Genomic DNA, 21543 nt, shown 5'->3' on the forward strand with positions numbered 1-21543 from the left:
TTATACAAATGCGGCTCAAAACCCAACGGGTCACCACAATGATTTCAATCCGGTCAGAACAAATATGCAAATAATTTGTATTATGAGAAATGTAGGATCCATTTTTTTTATTTTTTTTATTGAGACTATAAGCATCAGAATATCTCAGACTTTCTAGCTTTGATTCTAATCATTATTACCTAAATGTAAAGCAGGTCAAAAACCTCGAATTCCCCTTTTTAAAACACAAAATCACAATGACAATATTGTAAACACAGTACATCCGCCAATCTTAACACACAACGTAGCATCGTTACAACAGCCCAAAAACTGCATTTCATCTGTCATCTTGCAATAATCGTTCCAACAAAATGAGCAAACGCGGATGAATAAAGTACGTTTTTTCTTTTGTTAATTCGCGTGTACTAACACGAAGTGAACGTCTTCCAGAAGAAGTTACGACAGCCGGCTTTCCGCTCTCTTTGGGTGAGGGGGAGATGTCGCCTCATCACCTCCTGCCTCCCCCCTTCCGCCTCCTCCTCCTCCTCCTCCTGCTCCGGCACGAGGAGCGTCTCGCCTCCTCGAGCCGCCGTCAGCTCCGACACAAACTTCAGCAACATCGAGTACGCGAGATCCTAAAAGGACGACGGGAACAACAACAACAAAAACACTTCAGACGCCAGATGTTTGATGCCACGAAAACTAAAATACTTGGAACTAATTAACAATGAACGAAGGAACGAATGAGCCGCTCACCTTGTTGTCCGCCGGGTCTCCCCTCTGCGTCGGCATGTCTCCGCGTGGAGCCCCGCTGACCTGCACCAGCAGCACCGAGGAGAACAAGGCCACGAGGAGAACCTGCATCACCTTCACACACGCGCACACACACACGCAGCAGCAGCAGAGTTCCGAACGAGTCCAAAAACGCGCGAGGAGAACCGGGGAGAGCGGAACGCCAACGTGTTTCCGTGCGAGGAGCTGATGAATGAGCCACTTGGTCTTCGAAACCCTCCTCATCCTCGCGCCAATAAAAGGATGCGATTGGTGGAGGAGACCGGGCACGAGGAGGTGTGTGTGTGTGTGTGTGTGTGTGTGTGTGTGTGTGTGTGTGTGTGTGTGTGTGTGTGTGTGTGTGTGTGTGTTGCATCCTGTCAGTGATGATTAGACGCAGCGGCTTCGCGGGTGTCCACGCGCTCGACGTGACGTCTGACGCCGCGGCGCTTCGTTAATGACTCGAAGTGACTCAAATGTTAATGAGAGACTCTCGTCTTTTTAATGGGAAGAATCTACGCGAAGAAACTTCTAAATGTCAAGACTGTAAACAAAAAAAGAAAGAAAGAAAGCGGACCGCTCGACGGGGGCCTTTGCGCTCGAGAGGCGGAGGGTCTCGCGCGCGTGTGCGTGACGGCCTCTTCTTTTTGTTGGGGAAGATGCCCGTCGGGTCCAACGGGGGCACTGCGGGGCAGGTCACCGGTCACTGAGGCTCTGCTTTGTGTAACATTTTCAGAGTGGCGGGGTGGGACGTCCAGCTGTGCTCCAGCGGTGTGATGATGTCATGGAGTCACACCACCAACGCCTCCACAAGGGGGGCCGGGGTTAATTGATCATCACAACAAACTTTTAATAAATTGATTTTTTTTATTATTCTTTAACTGAGTTGATGCTATTTGAATTTGGTTTTGGGGTTTGTGAAATTGAAGACCAGATAAATATAACTTCTCTGGTCTTCTGGATGCATAAGGGTTATTAGTATTTCACACTGAACACTGATAGGTGGCCGACCCCACTTGCCGTGGTTTTGCTGATTCTAAACACGTTGTAAACTATCGGGTCATTTGTACTGCAATGCACCCTATTCTGGCAGAAATTCTCATTATTCCTTGTCCATCTAAAAATTTGAAATTCTGAAGATGCATTGTTAAGGAAGGGGATTCACTTCTCTGAAAAATAAGCTTTTGCACACGAAAATGTAGGTGTGCAAAAGTACAATATTTGCCCGTGAGGTGATTTCGAAGGAAAGGAACATCTGCTTGAATTAGCAGTATTACAATAAAGGAATTTGTTGCCTATTCACTTAAAGGTTCAAAAGTCATGTTCAGTTTTACCCTTCATTTACCCCCCCCCCCCTCTTTATCCCCTACATTAAGTGTAGGCCAATGTGTTTTTCGGCTTTAGCGAAAAAAACACACAATTTGTGCGGGGATTGATATCAATCAACACCTCGACCATGACAAACCTGTATTTCCTGTGATCACACCAAACCAACAGTAACACGATGAACGCACTTGACCTTTAACAGCCACAGTGTATTTATGACGTCAGTTAGACGGTTTGTCCACTCAGTGTCGCTGTAAGACTTCATTTCAACACCCTCACTTCATTCAGCTCTGAATGCCATAAACGTCCTGTGAGTTTCTGTCACTGGTCCGGTTCCAACGGGTAAGTTCAGTGACGTGAAGCGCAAATCCTTGTGTCACAAATCATATCGAAGGGGCCTTCAGGGGAATCTCGGGGGCTCCGGGGCAATAAGTGGAAATCCAGTGCTTGTGTGTTTTTTTTTCAACTTCAATTTAATTTATTACCTGTCAACGTACAGACTTTACGTGTCGGGGGAAATAAATTCTATCCTGTCTATAAGAATATACAGGATATGGATGCTTAGAAGATAGTGTGGAATAAGGTGTAAAAAATACTGGTTACAGTATTATACAGCCATTATTATATGGCTTTATAATACAGATTTTTTTCTAAAATGACATCCAAAGCAAATAAGACTATTCCCCAGATGACTGCTATCTTAAAACAAGGTGTATTTACGAATATAAAAAGAAAAAAAATGTATGTAACCGTCCTATCTGTCGACGCCACTCTTTCCTGTGCTGTGAGTTCTACCGTTTATCGGTTTTACATTATGTTAGAAGTGTATAACACCAGAGGGAAATGTCTCCTCCCGTCTATATGAGGCTACAGCCGATGGGTCTGACCTGCTGTGGGCGTCGCTCCCTTATGTCCTGCCAGCATTAGTCCACGGTGCGTTCAGGGACACAGGCCTGAGCATCGGAGTTATCGGCCAAACTCTAAGAGAGTCTAAAAGATTAAAGAGGGGGTGGAAGATCGGCCTGCAGGAGGGGAGAGTGAAGGTCAGGGTTAAGGCACACCGATGGAACCAAATGTGATCGGATTAAATCTGAGGGGATGATTTTAAAGGATGACAAAGAGAATTGGGTCATCCCTCACAGAGAATTTAAAAAAAAAACAGATCAGTCTTTAAGAACTGACTCAAGATGAGGCAATGGGGCCAAAGAGTGCGCCGTCAACAAAAGCCCAAACCTGGGATATACTATTAAGCTAACAACTAGCAATGTTTAGTTGACCCCTGAGACCCCTGAGAGCTGGTTACACGAGGCCAAACCAAAAGGGCCACTGATGATTTGTCTAAAGCTAGCTTAGCAGGATACAAACGACATCTCAGAGCCAAACAGAAGCTAAAGTCAACCTTTTGCTCGACGTGTATCTCGTGTGGCGCCTGTCGGCTATTCCAGCTCTCAGATGTCAGTTTATCCACCGACCAACCAGAAGGCCTCAGGCCTTCCGGCCACGTGTGTGCCTTGTTAGCAATCAAGCCCCCTCACAATCAGTCGCAGGTGCTCGCCTTTCAGCCCCGTGGGTGAGGACCCCTTTAAAAGCCGGAAGAGCAGACATGATGGCACTTCAGTCGGGTTGGACACTGAGCAAGTGGGTCACATTTGTTGGGTGGCAGGTGTAGTTTGTTAGCAGCGAGGCTATCTTTAGACACTGCTGATTTATCCTGTGCAATGGCTTTCGGGTTCTGCCTGAGGTGAGTTTCTTCTTTTGAGCCGGTCTTTTGCATCTATTTCTGCATGCGTGAGACCTGTGCTTTTTGTGTTCCAGTGTTTTCTTACTCCTGTCCGTCTGGTCCACTGCAAAGTGTTCTGGCATTCCAAACGGTAACTAACATTTGGCTCCATTGATCTACAACAACCGATGGCCTCTCCGCATTGTGACCGTCTGTTGCTTGCACACACAGGAGCGCTCCGCATGGAGTGTCGTGATCGGTACTTCATGATCGCTGTGAATCTCTCCTTCACTGGGGCGGACCCTCTCTTTGAGGCTGTTGGTAAGTCATGAACAGCATCTTCATGCTGAGCGTTCACTGTCCTGAGAACCGGGTAAAATGTGCCTGAATTAAGCACTTTAGGCATTTTATCCAATCCTGTCCCACGTGAATTGTGCAACTTCATTTGAGCATTTCTGAAATCTCCATCTAAGTTCCAGACTGGGCCTGTAGCATGTGTCTGAACTATTTGGGGGGGACCTGTATTGCTAATGTCTTGTTTTCTAGATGGGACAAGTGTGCGTGCCATCACAAAGCCGTATGCAGCGCAGTGTGGCTACACTGTCCGTGTTCTCCCTCTAGTTGGCCACGTGGAGCTCCGGTCCTCTTACTTCAGCTGTCACACTGACAACCAGGTGTGTACTAAATGGGGGGTTTTGTATTTTTTTTTTTTTTTTTTTAATTTTACTGTGAAGAAAAGCTGTTTTCCACTTTGCTCTTTCAGGATGATAAAGTCTTCACTTTTAAGTTCAACTTGGTTGCTACCCGTAAGGGAAAGGAGGAACGCTTTGCGCTGAACCAGACCTGTTCCCCCTCTCTCCCCTGGTCTCCCAGAGAAGTTACTTGTGAAGAGAACTACATGGAGGTAAGTTGCTTTGTTTTAATTCATACAGTCGTTACAGCGTTTTATGTGCTTTTTTTTGTTTTTTAGGTTTCTGTGAGGAGCGAAATCAAATGTCTTCCTCAGACTGTGGATGACTGGAGTGATCTTGACACTGTAGGTCTTAATATGCTGCCAGTTTCTTACTCTATGTGGTCAAATACTGCATTAAAAAAAAATCTCTTCTCAGGTACGCGGCTCCTCCACCTCAGATTGGCAGGTGATGTTTCATAGACACGAGGAGCATTTGCTGCCCATGAACCTCACTGCAGCTCGCAAGCAGGGCTACGCGTTTGACCTCACGAAAGGAAGGCTGGTGTTTCGTACTCCGTATGGGCAACCGGACTCGTTCAGCACTGAGGTGACTTGCTGATGCAGACATCTGACTTGTGAAGTTGCTTCAAGAGCAGGTCTTTAGTTTGCGTCCTTCTCCAGGTGAATGGTGTTCCGGTAGAGGAGGTCCACGCAACTCTGTTCTCAAGACAAAGCTGGATTGTCTTCATGGTCGACCTGGTGGCCGCTTGCTCAATTGGTCTGTATTGCAACCTCTTGTGCGCTTACTTCTCCCCTTGACCAACAAGTAGCCTGATAATAGTGTTCTGTCCCCAGATGAAGGATTTTATGATGAGGTCGGCGGCTACATTATGTGGGAAACTCCAGAGATGCCGTGCAGGAGTAATTGTGAAAGACAACTCAACGTCGGTCTCAATGGTGAACTCGTTAAACAGGCAGTTGCAGTAAAGGGAGGCTTTGTCGTGGAGAAGGATAACATCACAGTCCATATCAGCATCCCCAATAATGCTGAAGGAGGATACAGGAAGGTGAGAATGCAGAATAAAGCGTAGATGGTGGTAATGGACTTGGGTCTAAATTATTACCTGTTGCCTTGTTCTCACAAATTGCAGTGGCATGTTTCCACCCGTTGAAAGCATTCCGCCTGAATCTGTTTCAGAGCCTTCTGGCCGGCGGTCTCTACCAGTTTTATATATTTCATCTGTACTTGGAGCAAATCCTGGCAGAGGATCACGTAGGAACCAGAGTGCGATTTCAGAGGACCCTCTCCACGCCCCTGCTGCCGTGCTACATTTTCACCACAAACCGAACGTCCGTCGCCGAACGCGCCTTCACAGTCTACCTCGGCAACATCCCCGAAGATGTTCAGCTGTTGGCGGTTCGTTTGAACGGACAAGAATTCGCGGTTCCGTTTTCCAACACCAGTGCCTACTCGCTCACCAAGGTTGTTCACCCCAACAACACTTGTGGATTCACCCTGAGGGTCCCTTTTGAAGACCCCCTCGTCGTGCAGAAGGTGACTTTGTTTTGAGGGTAGTGTCATGTCACATGAGCAGACTTAATACTTTTTCCCCTCTAGTTTGTTCAGGTTGCAGTTCTTCAATATGGGCTGGACATAAACTTCACCCTCTCGGTTCTGCCTGAAAACGAACTCTTTTACCGCCTGGCAATCATCGAGGCATTGTTCTGTAAGGCCTTCCAATTTAGTATTTGGCACAGTCATCAGTGTTTGCAGTAAGCAGCCATTGTGTTTTTGCGTTCTTCACAGCTCCTCCAACCTTCGTCACCACCTGCTCTGAGTCCGGCATCAGCTTCCACCTGGACCGTCAGCGTTCTGACTACCTCTGGGAGATCAGCGTTGGTGCCGACCTGCTGACCCCAGAGCTCGCGGCCCAGCGTGGCTACAACCTGAGCGACGATGGCCAGAGTCTGCTGCTCAAGGTGCCGCTCTTCTCCAGAGGCTACGAGTATAGGGTGAGTATTACTCGGCAACGCCACCAACCGGCTCATTTTCAGATTACCTTCGAACAAGGTAGACAAGTGATCTTCGGCTGTGTTCTGTTACAGGACATTGCTTTGCAGGGCTTCTTTGGCTCCTTTGGGATCATGGCGCGGGATCACACGACTCAAATCGAGAGCACAACCACAAAGACTTGTCTTTTCTCTACGGCGGAATTCATCTGTAAGTGATCCCTTCTTAGTTTGAGAGCAGTGCGCCAGGTCTGTACTTGACTAAGTGGTCACCGCCGTCTTCTTCCAGTGTGTTCCACCGATGGGACGATGACCGTTGTGGCTGACGTGTCTTCGGCCCTCCCCACCGGAGGCGTTCCTGCTGAAACGCACCTGTTCGACCAATACTGTGAGCCCAAAGAGACTGACGTCACCAGGGCTCTGTTCTCCTATCCAGTAAACAGCTGTGGCTCCTCGATCAAGGTACTTGTGCAGTGTTTTGAAACGTTGTACCCATTGAACCAATGACTAATCCAAATGTCACTAATTTCTAATGTCTTGTTTTTAGCTCGGCAAGGGAAATGTGACCTATCAAAATGAGATTTTCTACAGCAGCAAGATGTACCTCAGTAAGAGTAAAGTGTTTTCTGGCGATGCTACTGGGAGGTATGTGTCAATGCAGCGTTAAGTGATTGTGCAAAATACTGGTTTGGCATAAAACTTGTTCCTTACAGGGTGCTGGCACAGTGCACATATCCTGTGGCTAGTCTGCATCGCCTCTTCTCAGTGTACAAGTTTGAGTCAGATGTCGCTGGCCTCGGCACGATCATCCACACCACAGAGCCCCTCGCAGGTACAGTAGTTTTCCCTCCCACTTGTCGGGTCATAGCCGTGCAGTTATTGCTAATCAGTTATTGATCCTATTGAGTTTCTTTTGGTGCTGTAGGTCTGCACGGTTCCACCACGAGGCCCATTGGCCCGCTTCAAATCGGCAGCAGTTATCCTGGCTCGTACATGTCAGCCCTGCAGCCTCCTGCTCGCTACAAAGTTTCTAAATTTCACAATTTTGCAAGTGTTTTAAGAAAAGGTCAGCACTTAAAACCCATATTCAAAAATGGTCTCACTTGGTTCACTTACTAACTTGTCATCTCTTTACAGGAGCACCCCGATCCATGAGAACTAAAATGACTCCTGCCCAAATTTGAAAGATGTCTAATTTTTTAAATGGCAAATTTTGAATTGAATAAAGCTTTGTTCTTAACTTTGTGTCGAATACTTTATTACCATGAGTTGAGGTCGGGAAAGGTTTGGTACATGTTACTGTGCAGTTAAAACAGCAGAGGGGGCTCTCTGCCACCAGCTGCCCGATGAAAGTCAACGTTACAGAATCTAAATCAGTGTTTAAGTGGACCAGCGACCTGGACGACTTATTTTCTTTCCACGTCGAGGCTACAAAGTCGAGCCGAAAAGTGCACCATGAACCACACCGAAGGACATGTGAGTTATCTGACCCCCCCCCCCCCCCCACACGTTGTCTTCAACCGAACATCTGCCTTTTGCGCGCGACGACTAAGGCCACGTTTCTCCTCAGGGGTCCAGGCGACCCACGGTGCCTCCGCTCTCCAGCAGGACGCTGCGCCACCCTTCCTTCATGCCTGTGTACATGGCTGCGGATTTTGCGCACCATCGCACGAACCGGCGCAACCCAACGCGTAAGTCAGGTCCGCCCCCATCACGTTTTAAAGCTTTATTCCGCTCTTGACGTGTCCACTCTCGTCAGTGCCCGTCATCACCCCAGCAGAGTTGTTCTACACCGATCCCACCATGAGCTGTGGGAGGAGGGTCCCCAACGCGCTCACTGAGTTGAGGGTAAGCTCATCTGAAGACTGGCTGCCACAACCCCAATTGACCCCCACATGTTCATACTTTTTGAACTTTTTACTCTCCATAAATGTGACTATTGGCAGTGCGATGGAATTTCTATCCAGGAGATAATTTGCCCGTACATACAGGCTTAACGGGACAGAATACTGTATATTAATCGGCCCAGGCCTTTAAGGGTTGGTCACAGCTGCATTTGTAACCCTCCAGTAGTTGAACACTAATCAAAGGTAAACTAGACTAGTGACAAACTACCATTTATGTACATGTGACATTCTTCACTCAATGTTTCAATATGAACCCAGACTGCGTGGAGGGACATCTAATAACATTGGCTCAGACTAGATTAGAGCCTGTCCACGGCAAAGGAAATTGAGATGAGTGCAATAGGAGGCAGTTTGTTTTGGCAGTAAAGCTGTTCATTTTTAGAACGATCATCGTTTTGTGAAAGCAACACAAAATGACCGCAGCACAGAAGCATAACAATTCATGTAATTGGACAGTTTTTTACCATTTACATTTTTATTCAAACCTCCATCCTCATCTCCCTCCATCAGGTTCTCGATTGCTTCCGCCTCAACACCCCACCACCAGTCATGTCGGCATTCCCTTCTCCACCGAGCCGCCCCGCCCCGTTCAGATGGGGGACGCACCCCACCAGGGACCTGGGCAGCCTCTCCTTGAGGGTAAACACTCCGCGTCCTCCTGCGGGGCCGAGGCGGCTCGTGGTCCAACTTACCCAGGAGGAGGACCAGGCCGTCACTAATCTCCTGAAACTGCACCACCAAGAAGTGCCTCTCCGGAGTAAGGAGACCCTGACGGGGGCCCTCGGGCCCCTCTGCAGCGAGGTGCCACGTGCGAGAGCGGCTGGTCCGCTGCCGCTCGCGGATTGTTGGTCAGATTTGGAGCTTGAGGTGGCGGACGTCCTCTTGAGCGGCTTCGGCCCGATGGAGAGGGACCGAATCTAGAAGCAGATCCGAACCAGAGGGTCTTCATGCCCCCGGGTTTAGTTTACTGTCACTATGGAAACCAGTTCTTTGCACCGTTAGCTCATGTTTTAATCTTGGTATTCACCAGAAAGTTCGAGAATGAGAATCTGCTTGTCACTTTTTTCAATAAAAATGATCAAACATTGAGCCTTTATCTAATAAATTTTTTTTTTTTTTTAATAAAATCACTAGTGTTTTGTTGTGAGATAATCACCCCCGCACTCATTATTTACAACACATTGCACATGATCCATCCACAAAATAATATCCAGTCTTTACTGACAACCGGCTGCAGGGGGCGCTACAGTATTCCTCCATAGTGGTTCCAAACATGAACATGCATTCCCAGAGCTCTTGTGCTCGGTGCAGATTGAAGGTCCGGTGTGTTGTCCGGTCATTCGAAGGCACTTCCTAATTGGTTTTGACCTTCTTGAGGTGTTAAATTCCTTGAGTGTCACAATTTTTTATTTTTTATTTTCTTGGATTCTAAAGTTTATCCTGTATTCTGGCTTTAATGACAACGTCACAAGAGGTCTCGTGTTTGAGATGCCGATGTCGGAATCGCTTGTTCGCATCGACAGTTTGGTAGCCGTGCACGAGGAGACCTCTGTTACCGAGTGGACGCGTGCACGTTCACATAGTGTGTCCCTCTCAGTAGTACAGTCCCAAACTCCCCGCTTCACACTCGTTTTCTTTTGCAAGCGTTTGTATCCACACTTTAAACATCCTTGATCTTCGGGTCCTTATGCAAGGTGTTTCCCTTGGTGCTGGCGACCATGGTCGCCGCCTGCATGACCCGGTAGCGCTCCCGGAGGTTTCGCCGCCTCACATGCTCGTTGGTGATCTCCATGACGTTGGCTGCGGGGAACCAGCCCCTCTGACCGTCAGACAGGCGTATGCCTTCGTAACAGCCTGAGAGAAAGAAGTGGGACGAGAGGTGGGGGGGGGGACAAACGAGGGTAGATTGGAAGTTTCTGTAGCCTTCGTGCAAGGAAGTCAAATCAATAAACTGCTACGCTGAGGGGGGGTGAGGCGGTTATGAGGGTCAGGGTGTATAAACGAGGAATGCGGACGTTAAGGAAACGATTAACGTTGCGTCAAATTCCACTTTTTGGACAGGAACCACATTTAAACCCATTCTTACCCTCGGTTTTGCGGGTGACGTTGATGATGTCAGTGGGCTCCAGGGCGAGCTCGTCCGCCTGCTGGGCGATGTACTGCTCCACGCACTGCACCTGAGGACAATCTGACACACACACACACACACACAATGAACTATGGGCATGAAACACACAAACGTATACTGTGGATTCCATCATGGTGCATTCGGTGTGTGTGTGTGTGTGTGTCCTCACCCCAGTCCTCATAAACCACTTCTTCTTCGTATTGGTCCGGGTTGGTCGGATTTGGGAAAGCCGCCATCCACCTGTGCATGTCTGACCTGTTCACAGGGACAATCAGCTTACAATAAGAGAGGACAAACTGGAACATGACTAACAAAAAATAAAAGCTCTTGAATCCTTCCTGGGGAGGGGAGGGGAGGGGGGGGCTACTCACTGGGAGGGAGCTCTGAGCAGCCTCTCCACCATGCGTCCCTGGTGGTTCTCCAGCAGGGTGAGGCAGAAGCAGTGCTCTAAGGAGCTTACGGGGACCCCGCTCTCACCCGTGGAATGCGCCTGCACCAGAGAGCGGTGGGCGTAGTCCAGGACCACAAAGCGCTCCGGGCTGTGAAAGCAAAAAGACAGGGTGGAGTGGACTTAAAGGACAAAATCATATGAAGTGATACATATCGAGGCACGTGCTATGATCTCAACTGCATTTTGTATCTGACTCCTTTGCGTTCATTTTTGCCGTCTTATGTGGCAACATCCATGGCATATCTGAAATGTAATTAGGTCGCTCCTTCCTCTCTATTTCGGATAATGATAAACCATGATTTATCTTCCTTAGGCATTACATAACGAATGATTTACAGAGTTTACAGAGTGTCATCGTATTGTTTTCTAGAAGACGCTTGAACAAGGTTTGTGCTTTGCTTGCATTTCGTTGGCTGTTGAGTGCACTGCTGATTCAGCTCTGCCTCATACGTTATGAAAAGATGAGCATCCTGCGCGGATCAGTGTGTTTGGGCTGAGGGTTGAGACACATTTTGATCATTGACATGAAAGACAGTGTTTGGCACTCCCTCATCTCTGCAGAAATGTGATTGACAAGTATAAATGTCCCGCCCGGTTAAAGCGACCAGTAGTCTTGACTGGAGTCGTGCTAATGTGGCCGTTCTGTGAGCTAAATGCTAACGTCAGCATGTGTCCTGATCGCGCTTGAGGAGAGTTCGGAGGATTCATCCTCCGCGCATAGTGGATTTCTGTCCATAATCTCCAGTTGTGGGGCTATTTCATTCTGGGACTTTGGACACTGCCGTGCACACTGCCGTCCCTGCAGCCTCTTACTGCTGTCTAAAATCCATCGATTCTGCCTCACCCTTTCTTAACAGCGATGATGAGCAGGTCATTGAAGAGGAAGAGGTAGACGGTGTTGAACTTTGGCCTCATGTTGAAGATGGTTCCCGCTCTGGACATTTCCTGCAGCTCCCCTTTCTTCTCCAGGTATCGCGTCTGGGAGATGATCGGGACGCCCTGGAGGAGACAAGTATCTTATCCAAATCCCTCTCAAATCCCTTCAAAATAAATGTCCAAGGAGCTCAATGCTGACGAATGAGTGGTGTGCGCTCGGGTTTACCTTGAGCTTGTCAAACTCCAGTGTTTTAGAGACATGGTATAGCTCCTCCACCTGTCTCATCTTTCCCACCTCTGTGTTGCACTCGTCGATGATCTGTGCGATCATCAAAGTGGGGAACAGGGAGACGAGAGCACTTTAGCAAGAGGTTTTATTTCCTTTCCACGCTTACAAACCCGACATTCCCCTCCGCCGGCGCTCCGTCTCGGCGGGAGTATCGGGTGCATTGCTTTGGCAAATGTCCCCCTGTCTGAGACGCCTTCGTCCTTAGTGACCCGTATGATTCGCTGTCACCGCTGAGCTCTTTGAACAGGGGATCCTTCCCCTCAGACAATGGCTGACACAAAACATCCAGAGGCGTGCGAGGCACTCTGGAGTCAAACGATACGCATTCGTGGGCAGAAGAGAGGGCGAAGAGTGAGGGGCGTTTACCTTCGACACCGAATTCAAAGCCTTCAAGGCCGTCTGCTCCTCATCCGTCTTCTCCTTTGTTCTCCTCAGGATGTTCTGAAATGACAAACGGCGACTCCCTGTCACCTTCTTATCCGTCTAAATGCAAACAAAGTTGTACAGAATGAACCAGCATACTGTAAAAATACACTGAAACTCAGTAATTAACACGTATGTCCGTTTTTGTTGTATCTGTTGACAAACTGAAGGCTTTGCTTCCTGCAACTTTGACCTCCGCTAATCCTGTTTGTGCTGTATTCATTTCACCACTGTGGTTCCGCGCTGTCGCTCACCTCCAGCAGCATTTTGATGCGGGTTATCCGCTGGAAGGGCAGCAGGAGGAAGGACATGAAGGGAAGTCGCTGGCATTGAGGCGACTCCTGGAGACGAGTGATGACCGTGGCGAACTGTGTGTTGTTCTTCCTGTCGACAAACATCAATGGGCATACGAGAAGCTCAAATGTTCATATCTGTGTGAAGTGATAATGTGGATGGAACTCAATTGAACCACATTAACAATCCCTGCCTGCTGTGGAATTTGGTTTACCCCGAACATTTACAAAATGCTGCGGATGAATACAACCCACTCCATGAAATGAACACTTTATTTGTGAAATATTCCCTTACAAGAGATAGCTGTAGGTCTTATCCTGGTAGATCTGGTTGCGGACGTAGTCGATGTAGGCCGGGAAGTGGTGCTGGGCGTGGTAGTTGATGATGTCGCAGATGTCCGGAAAGACCAGTTCCTTGAATATGTGTTCCTCCAGGTCCTTCAAGAACCTGTGGAGTCGGAGAGTAAAGGATGCAATTATACATAAAAAGGTCTCGAGTGGAAAAGAGCAACCAGACAAAGACCAGGCTTCAATACACTCTTGACATCATTGTTTTTCCTTCCTTGTTGCCATCTTTGGGCCCAGTGACCTAATGATAGACCAGGTCATCAATCACCTCGCATTTTTCCCTTTTCCTTTACCTCCCTTCATCCTTCCTCTCGCCGTTTCTCACCTCTCGCTGACCTCTCGGATCTTCAGGATGTTGGAGAACAGCGTTTTCTTCTCTCTGATGATCATCGTCTCCTCCAGCTCCCGGCTGCTCAGGAAGTGTTCGGTCAGAACCCGCAGGGATCGAAGGTAAGAGGTCTCGGATGTCAAAACCTCAAACATACTCTGCCAGCGACGAAAAAGCACAGATATCAATTAATACCTTAAAGTTGACACCGTGGTGTTATTGTAGATTTCCTGCGTAAAACGTTTACTTGATTCTCCGCCCCACGAGCCAAAAAGAGTATGATGCTGTGCTACAAGTACAATGTTATGCTCCATCTCACTTCCTATTTTTTCCTTCCCTGATATGCTGGAAAGTTGACGGTAAAAGCTTTCATGAACTTGGTATGCAGTGAATCGATATGATATTGCAGCACCATGCGTAGTATGGATAGTATAAGAGTAGATCTTCATTGATACAACAACCCCGCCCCACCTTCCCTCCCTCCCCACACCACATTATTACTTTAAGATGTGATTCCAAACTTGATACCGCATCTCCCGTTTGCCTTCTCCTATCTCCCCTCGGCCCATTAGCCCCTCCCTCCTCACCTCCTGGTACTTGCACTGCTCGGGGGTGAGCTGCTCCAGCACCCCCGCCTCCTGCACGGCCCGGAGGTCCTGCCACAGTGTGCTCTGGCTCTGCACGGGCGTGGAGACGCCCTTCGGTGACCCGCCGGCGGTCCCCTTTCCGGGGCGACGCATCGTCCAGTCCATGGCGTAGTCCACGCTGGCTTTACTGATGTTGCGGCACACCGTCTGCCGTCGGATCTCCTTGGTGATGACGGTGGCGCGGTACGTCTGGTACAGAGGCTCTGGGGGGAGAGACGTGTCGCGAGGGTCCCCGGTTAATCCCCCGGGAGTGACAGCGACAGGTGATAAATGGCGCCGGCTGACACACCAACGTGCAGACATTACGTCCAGACTTACCATCCTGCAGCCGGGACTCCCAGCTGAGCGAAGACATCCTCCTGAGGGAGCCGATCCTGACAGGACGCCTAAAACAGGGATCAACCAGGGGGATTTGAGACACAATGATCCATCAAAAGATCGAATGGCACAGTTAATGATTACCCCATCAACACACAAACACTATAATGTTGACTTGGAGGAAAAGGCTGGCTCGCCAAATCAGATAAGAAGCTCAAAGCCAAAAATGTGTTGAATACTATCTACTCCCTCTGCGGCTCCCAGCGACGGCATGACTGATGACTCAAATACTTTTAGAAAGGCTTACTATTTTCAGAGGCGTAGGAATACATATTTGGTGTGCTGGTAGGTTTTGACCACAGCAGGCGAAACATCCCGTGTGGCTTATTGGTTTAGTTAGTAGCTACACGGTCAATACGTGTTGAAATGATCCATCAATGGACGGCTTTGGTCTTTAAAATCTAAAAACTAAGAAAAACATCTTCGTCCTTGTAAACCTTTTAAAAATGGAGGTTGGAGGCAAAGTGAGGGGTGTAACTCACGATTCTTCGGCTGCGTCCTCCTTCTCTCCTTCATTCCCTCCATTCTTCTCTCCCTCTGAAATGACAAGGAAAGGAAGTTGTCTGATTACTCAGAACAAAAATGAACAATTTATCAATCAGTTATAGCTCATCGCAGACGGAGATAACGATGTTTGTTTTCGGCAAGCACCTTTTTTCCGCGTCGGCGGCTGCAATGATATGATGCTGCCCTTCCTGGGATCCGTCTTGGGTGGTGGAGGCGGGGGGGCCGTCTGGGGGCTTGGCCCGCTGGTGGGAAAGTGCCGCAGGTTGCGCCACTCCTCCAGCATGGGCTGGGGCAGCAGGATGCCCCCGTGCACCGGCCCGTCCAGCACCCGGGGCATCCTCGGCGGCACGGCGGGCGGCATGTCGCCCGCGCCCCCCTGGAACTCGCAGGTCGGGTCCGAGTTGCTGGAGGACAGGTCGGACCGGCGGGGCGGCGTAGGTAGCTCCTTACACGCCACGGCGGCCTTGCTGGCAGGGGGTTGGGGGAGCGTGGCCTCGTAGATGTTGTCCTCGTAGATGTCCTCCTCTTCCTTCTGAGCGGACGGGCCGCGGACTTGGGGCAACACATTCCGCTTCGGGGGAACAGGGGGCGAGCCGCGGACGTTGGGAACGCGGGGGACGGGGCGGGGGCCTGGGTCCGAGAGCCGTCTGCCGACGTCGCTGTGCAAAACGTCCAAGCTCTGGTGGAACGGTTCCTTTTTTAGTTCCGGCACCAATTGGTACTCCGACTCGCTGTCCTCACCCCCGCTCAGCGTTACCTCTACGTCCTCCTCCGAAAGCTGCTCGTTCTCCCCCCTGTGCTCGACCTCATCGGCCTCATCCTTGTCTCCTCCCTCCTCCGCCTCCGCCTCCCCCTCCTCCTCGGCCTCCTCCTCCTCCTCCTCCTCGCCATCATCCGTGTCCACGGGCACCCATATGAGTTTCATCCCGGGCCGCTGCAGGTGGCACAAGCAGCTGCAGCTCGGCTCGCAGCACGGACTGAGGGGTGTGAGAGGACTGTGCTCCACCTCCGCCTCACCGCTTCCGACCAGCCGGACCTCTACCTCTTTTCCGTCGGGCGCTGCGTGGAGAAGGGGCAACAGAGATGAGTCGCTTTGAGACGATGGTGCAAATAAATCCCATACAAAATACATTTAGGCCATTTTTTGGCTAATAGGAGTTAGCTGCTTCCTGTCCACTTTGGTCCTGCGGGTGTATTTACGAAAGTCAATAAATACAACGTGTCTGCAAGTGGGGTTCTCGAATATTCAAATGATTATTAATATTTAATTGAAACATCAAATATTGACTAAAGGAAATGGAAAAGGCTGAGGAAAGACAGAGAGAACCAAGAGAGCAGGAAGTTTATATGGCAGGAAAAGAAAAAGAGGGTTGAAGAAAAAAAACTAAAACTCACTGTGGACATTTTCATATTAAACAAGACGATTTATGACTTTGAATAAAAATTGCACTTTTCACACATTCCTTGTCAGCTATTTAAATAAAAGGCCATGGCGTTGGTTCTTTAGATTAAGCTTAATTGCTGAAAGGATAAACTAATCAATAAGTCAAGATTATTCATTCCATTAAATTGTCAGTGACACAAATACCAAACATTCTCTGGACCGAACTTCTCAATTATTTTTCAGAATTGTCAGTAAAATGACTGACTGACAAATCAGTTCTCAAATTGAGAACATGAAAAAACAATTCTGATGAATTGTGGATGTATCGCCAGAGAATGTGACGTTTTCGAAGGGTTATTGTTTCTGAGGGGGAACCAAAACAAGGAAGTGAGAGCGGCACACGAACGGCTGCAGAGCGATTTATTCAGCCGGACATCAGAAGCTGAACATGACACATCAAGCGCGACCGGCTGACAGACAGAACCTGTTCATGGCTCATGTTTCTCCAGAGCAACCACACCTGGCTGTTCCCATTCCGATTAATTACACTGTGTATACTACAAATTACACATTTCAATCCAGTTAACGCACAACTGTCATGCACGCATGGCATGAAGATGTTTTCTGTCAGTCTGTGGCGCAGGTTGTGTGAGAGGATACGATGAGTCAGTAAAACTTAGTCAATTGATTTTTTTTGTCCCGCTGACTAAAAGCTTTGATTAGCTACTTGAAGCGTTGGCCGGCTCTGAACGGCGACAAAGACAAACCTTAATTCAAGTGAAAGCAAAGTCACATGACTCCTTACTGAGGTTTGCCATAAAAGGTTGGAAGCAAGACAACTATTGTTATAATTACTACCCTCACAGGCCATCCCGTACTAAATATTTGGACTAATAATTAGTAAACTGGCTTGACAACGTGTCCTTACTGCACACAGGTAAGTGAAACGACTTTCAGTACCTGATCGACCTCCTTCCACCTCGTCTCCCCCGTCATTCTCCGCCTGCAGGGCCTTCCTCTTCACGGGCAGCGGGGGCGCTCCCACCGGCGGCTGCAGGCTGGGGCGCCTGGGCTTCACCGTGGGCGACCTCTTGGAGCGTTTTGTCAGCGGCGGTTGCGCGGCGCCATTGGCGAGCCGCTCCACCGGTGCTTCTCTCAGATCCACTTCGCTAAACTTCTCCACAATCACCCTGACCTTCCCCCCCTGGGGCCTCGCGCCGCCGCCGCCCCCTCCCGGGGGAGTGGGGCCGGTTCTCGGAGGCAGTTTTTGAGGGATATCCGGTCTCGGCTTGGGGGGGCGCGGCGACGGGGACCGCTGGAGCGTTTCCTGGACAGACATGGCGGCCGGAGGCTTCTTCTTCTTCTTCTTCTTATGGCTTTCGGGGGCAGAGGTCAATGTGAGCGTGGCATCGTCACCTGGTGAGGGAGGACAAAGGGAAAGAAACTTTAACTTCAGTTTGACATTAGCAGATGCAATGTCTCAATCAATTGCAATTACAGTCGCTTTTTCTGATGAGATTAACCGTTTAATTCAGTATTTGCATTACAGCATAATCTAAGAAATCTTATTTACAGGCTGTGTGATTTTTATCCCCTTACTGTTAGACGTCAGAACTTTGCCCTGTAAGCTGTGCACTCATTTAACGAGAACACATTCCTACAAAGGAAATAGGTGATTTTTATAGCTGAGATGTTTCCAAGGTGACGCATGAAGGGATTTCTTCCTTTTCGATCGCAATGATGTGAGATGCCTCACATTTACTCAAGCAAACAGTCCGCCTGCACGGAAATTATTTTAAAACCCTGTAAAACTGTGATCAATGTAGTATTTCAATTAATAGTTAACCACGACATCAATACGTAAAGGGCCTTTATGATTTCGCCACCCGGCCCACTCGTTCCTGTGCAGTTTGAGTAGCCGCGAGCTGCTCCTGATCTTTCACCTTTGACCCTGCGTACCTTCACAGGACTCCAGCAGCGACCACGTCTGAGGTCTTTACTTCCATATCCATCATTAAAAAAAAAGAAGTGAGTCCTGCTACGCCCGGAAACACAATGACGCACTCGACACCCTTTCCTAACCCTCCTTTAAAATGGCATGTGTCCATCCGCATTCTGAGCACTCTTGTGATTTATATGAAGACGGCCAACGAGAATCTTCTCCCAGCCCATTAAAATAAACCGCGCCGTCCCATTCTGGGACGAACAAATGGGACATGCTGCAGATTCTCCTCGTGGTGGCTGTTTTGTGCGTGCGTGTGTGCGCAACAGCTGATAGCGGGTTAGTCATCTACTGAGTCATCATTAAGAAGTGAGTGTCTGAAATACGACAAGCAGACGCTGAAGCGCTCGCTTTGACGGATGACGACCAGAAATAACACCAAAGAAAGGATAAAAGTCACTTGTTTCATGTCCTCCAATCTCAGGATTGTCGTGTTTTTCTCAGCTCGATATATATCGATGACGATTTTATATCTTAAAAACAGCACACAATCCTCAAACGCTTACCACAGACATCTCAGCTTTGTTGACCTTTTTTAAATATGCCTCTCCAAAGTCACCCACATTGTATGCGAGAGCACGATCAAATCAGCGGAGTACACCACAGGATTGAAGGCTGTTCCTTTTTGTAGAAAGCGCCAGTTATTTCATACGATGGCCCGACGGGACGGGACCAGCCCAATAAAGTAAATAACAAAGAACCAGTAGCTCCTGTGTCGTTGCGTAAGTGCACCGGCTCGTCGGACCAGTTTGGGAAGCACTTTGTAATGTTGCACAGCTGCTGAGGTTATAATTTTTTCAGGTTTTAGGTTTCCTGTTTCCTTCGCACTGAAAACAGTATGAGGTTTTGGGACAATGGCGCAGGATGAATGTCACAGCTTCAGGAGGACAACACGGACACTCTCGTTCTTGCACTTTTGTTTTGCCCCTCACAGGTAAGGTGACACCGTGGGCGTCAACGTCATTCTTCTCTTATCATTTTCCACGGGGAGACTCATAAACCTCATAAACTGGGAGGGCGTGTGCACCAACCAAGCCGTCCTCCACGCAGCGGGGACAACGTGTTGCGGTTGTGCGTGTCGTGCAAAAATTCCCCTATTGACTTTCTTTCCATCAGCCGCCAGCAGACGTCAGACCACCCTTTTTCGGGGGATGGGGGGGGGCTCCTTTTTCTCTATTGACCTGGTTAGTTTCAATAGCTCCTCCAGTCTACTGGACACACTCAGACTGGGTCAGTGGGACGGACATTCATTCCAATAAGTCTATTTGTCCTGGAAGAGACAACTACGATGAGATATGGTGTGATCCTTTCAATCAACCCTTATGTGCTTCACGGGGCCGCCCATCAACACAATGCTGTCCTTCTGTGTCCACATTGGACAGGAAGAAAGGGACGGTAAAGGAAAACACACACACACACAAAGATAAATTCTCTCATACACACAAACACACACTCACACTAGGTGGGAATGGAGCAATAAACCCTGTAACCCCAAATTAAGAAAATGGGATTATTCTTTAAGGAATTCTACAGAAATACCAGAAAAGTTATAGTAACTACATTTTAGTATGACAACGTCGCTATGACGTTATAAACCCTTAACAGGTGCCACGGGGGTTTCCTTCGGGGCACAGGTACTTCCCGAATAAACGTCGACCAAACCTCACCTGCGAAACGACCAGTAATTAACTAAACCGTTCATGTCAGTTAAAAGATAAAGGAAACCTCACCAATGTTGTTCGGGGCATGTCGGGTCCTTCCACGTCGGTTATTCGGCTCTGGTGTTGTCAGTCCCACGTGCTCGGCGAGGGAAAAAATAAAGATAAAAACGAGGAAAAATAACCGAGCGCGGCGACGTTAATGTGACGTTACTTTGAACGTAACTCGCCCCGCAGAAAGAAAGAGGTGGGGAAAAAAGACAGTCGTTAAATATGCTGTTAAGACAAAAATGCTCCACGACGTAAAAGCGAACGGGCTCAGGTTGTTTTTGATACTCTGACACACACCATCCCGACGTTGTTGTCTCCTTTGTTACCGGCAGCGTGTATCGGAGGAGGAGACGGCAGGCAGGAGACCAACAACCCCCACGGGAGCGTCAACCGTCGAACCCACGTCATGACGTTCTCAGCTTCCTGTCGGGGATTTCAGAATAAAGTCTAAACGCAAGGTGGGTTAAATGCCTGTGATGTTGCAGAAAATGGTCCTCTTGTGCTAAATTTTTTGGTAAATGCTGTAATGTTTTCATTTCAACAATTATTTGGGTTGGATGATGATGGATGGATGTACTACAGGTGATACCCCATCAGCTGATGTATATGGTTTAATTTTTCTGTGCATATTTTCTAATACGTATGACTATGAATGTATATGAATTTTGTAATGTTTACTCTTTATTTACGTATGTGTTCTGTAGTTTCCCTGGCTTCAAGATTTGTTTACCATCGGGGACAATAAAGTTATAGTACAACTGAATCAAACTGTGTGGAACACAACTTGTATAAAATATAAAATGCATACTTTTTTAACCCTGAAAATTATGCTAAAACACATTTGAACCAATTACAACTAATAAATATCAAAATATAGAGGCTATTAGTGCTGGAGCAATGCCTACTACAGAAATCCAATTCAAACTATTTGAATTAATTATTTCCTGCATTTATTCACCTTTAACAATAGAATCGTGAATTGTATCCCCATTTATTTCCTTGAGATTTAAAATGAACTGAAATCCTATAAATTGACAACATAAAACTGCATACAAGTTGTGAAGCATACAGTATATGCAATAATACTCTCAGTTTTGCAATTCACTTTTTGTCCAAGGCTGGCCGATTCCAAAATCGACCTATATATTTCATATAATCTAATACATGCTCAGGCAATTTCTCAGCAGTTTGAAACTATACTTGAAAATAAATCTACAGAGCTCCAGGAATGTTATTTTATAGCAGAAGCCTTATTTTGAAGGCCAAAATGCCTCAATTCTGTCACTTCCTGGGTGTTTATCATAGACTTCACGCTCATTTGGTCGTCCAAACTCCTGATATCCCTGAAGCTGAAATGTCTAAATATTTGTTTATTTTATGGTTGGTATTGTAAA

The 21543-nt window shown here is 48.0% G+C and overlaps 4 protein-coding genes across 5 annotated transcripts; 2 read left to right on the forward strand and 2 right to left on the reverse strand.

Annotated features, from left to right (window-relative positions):
* Window positions 1–2: 2 nt before the first annotated feature.
* Window positions 3–1556, reverse strand: sst5 (somatostatin 5). Its single transcript, XM_040180158.2, has 2 exons — window positions 736–1556; window positions 3–614 (listed from the first exon to the last, which is right to left on the reverse strand). Exons 1-2 carry the CDS (start codon window positions 994–996, stop codon window positions 405–407), a joined length of 471 nt encoding a protein of 156 aa, XP_040036092.2. The 5' UTR covers window positions 997–1556; the 3' UTR covers window positions 3–404.
* Window positions 1557–3589: 2033 nt separating this feature from the next.
* zpax4 (zona pellucida protein AX 4) lies at window positions 3590–7719 on the forward strand. Its single transcript, XM_040180153.2, has 18 exons — window positions 3590–3817; window positions 3892–3947; window positions 4028–4117; window positions 4343–4470; window positions 4560–4700; window positions 4767–4832; window positions 4906–5076; window positions 5151–5247; window positions 5325–5536; window positions 5668–6024; window positions 6088–6196; window positions 6277–6482; window positions 6576–6690; window positions 6769–6941; window positions 7027–7124; window positions 7193–7311; window positions 7405–7545; window positions 7617–7719. Exons 1-18 carry the CDS (start codon window positions 3795–3797, stop codon window positions 7661–7663), a joined length of 2349 nt encoding a protein of 782 aa, XP_040036087.2. The 5' UTR covers window positions 3590–3794; the 3' UTR covers window positions 7664–7719.
* A 272-nt stretch (window positions 7720–7991) lies between these two features.
* On the forward strand, window positions 7992–9491 carry LOC120821531 (uncharacterized). The gene is made up of 3 exons (XM_040180156.2): window positions 7992–8170; window positions 8239–8327; window positions 8897–9491. The coding sequence occupies exons 1-3, from the start codon at window positions 8110–8112 to the stop codon at window positions 9305–9307; spliced, it is 561 nt and encodes a 186-aa protein (XP_040036090.2). The 5' UTR covers window positions 7992–8109; the 3' UTR covers window positions 9308–9491.
* Window positions 8843–20596, reverse strand: arhgef15b (Rho guanine nucleotide exchange factor 15b). 2 transcript variants are annotated; one of them, XM_078107178.1, is made up of 16 exons: window positions 20171–20596; window positions 17399–17854; window positions 15199–16113; window positions 15030–15084; window positions 14488–14555; window positions 14110–14372; window positions 13520–13680; window positions 13142–13294; window positions 12808–12937; window positions 12497–12571; window positions 12068–12160; window positions 11810–11964; window positions 10886–11053; window positions 10684–10769; window positions 10473–10574; window positions 8843–10240 (listed from the first exon to the last, which is right to left on the reverse strand). In XM_078107178.1, the coding sequence occupies exons 2-16, from the start codon at window positions 17775–17777 to the stop codon at window positions 10047–10049; spliced, it is 2997 nt and encodes a 998-aa protein (XP_077963304.1). In that variant the 5' UTR covers window positions 17778–17854; window positions 20171–20596; the 3' UTR covers window positions 8843–10046. The 2 variants fall into 2 exon arrangements, with proteins under 2 accessions (XP_077963304.1, XP_077963305.1); XM_078107179.1 differs by lacking the exon at window positions 20171–20596 and adding an exon at window positions 18947–19054.
* Window positions 20597–21543: the final 947 nt, after the last annotated feature.

Source organism: Gasterosteus aculeatus, chromosome 7 (assembly GCF_964276395.1).
Source record: "Gasterosteus aculeatus chromosome 7, fGasAcu3.hap1.1, whole genome shotgun sequence".
Classification (NCBI taxonomy): Eukaryota; Metazoa; Chordata; class Actinopteri; order Perciformes; family Gasterosteidae; genus Gasterosteus; species Gasterosteus aculeatus.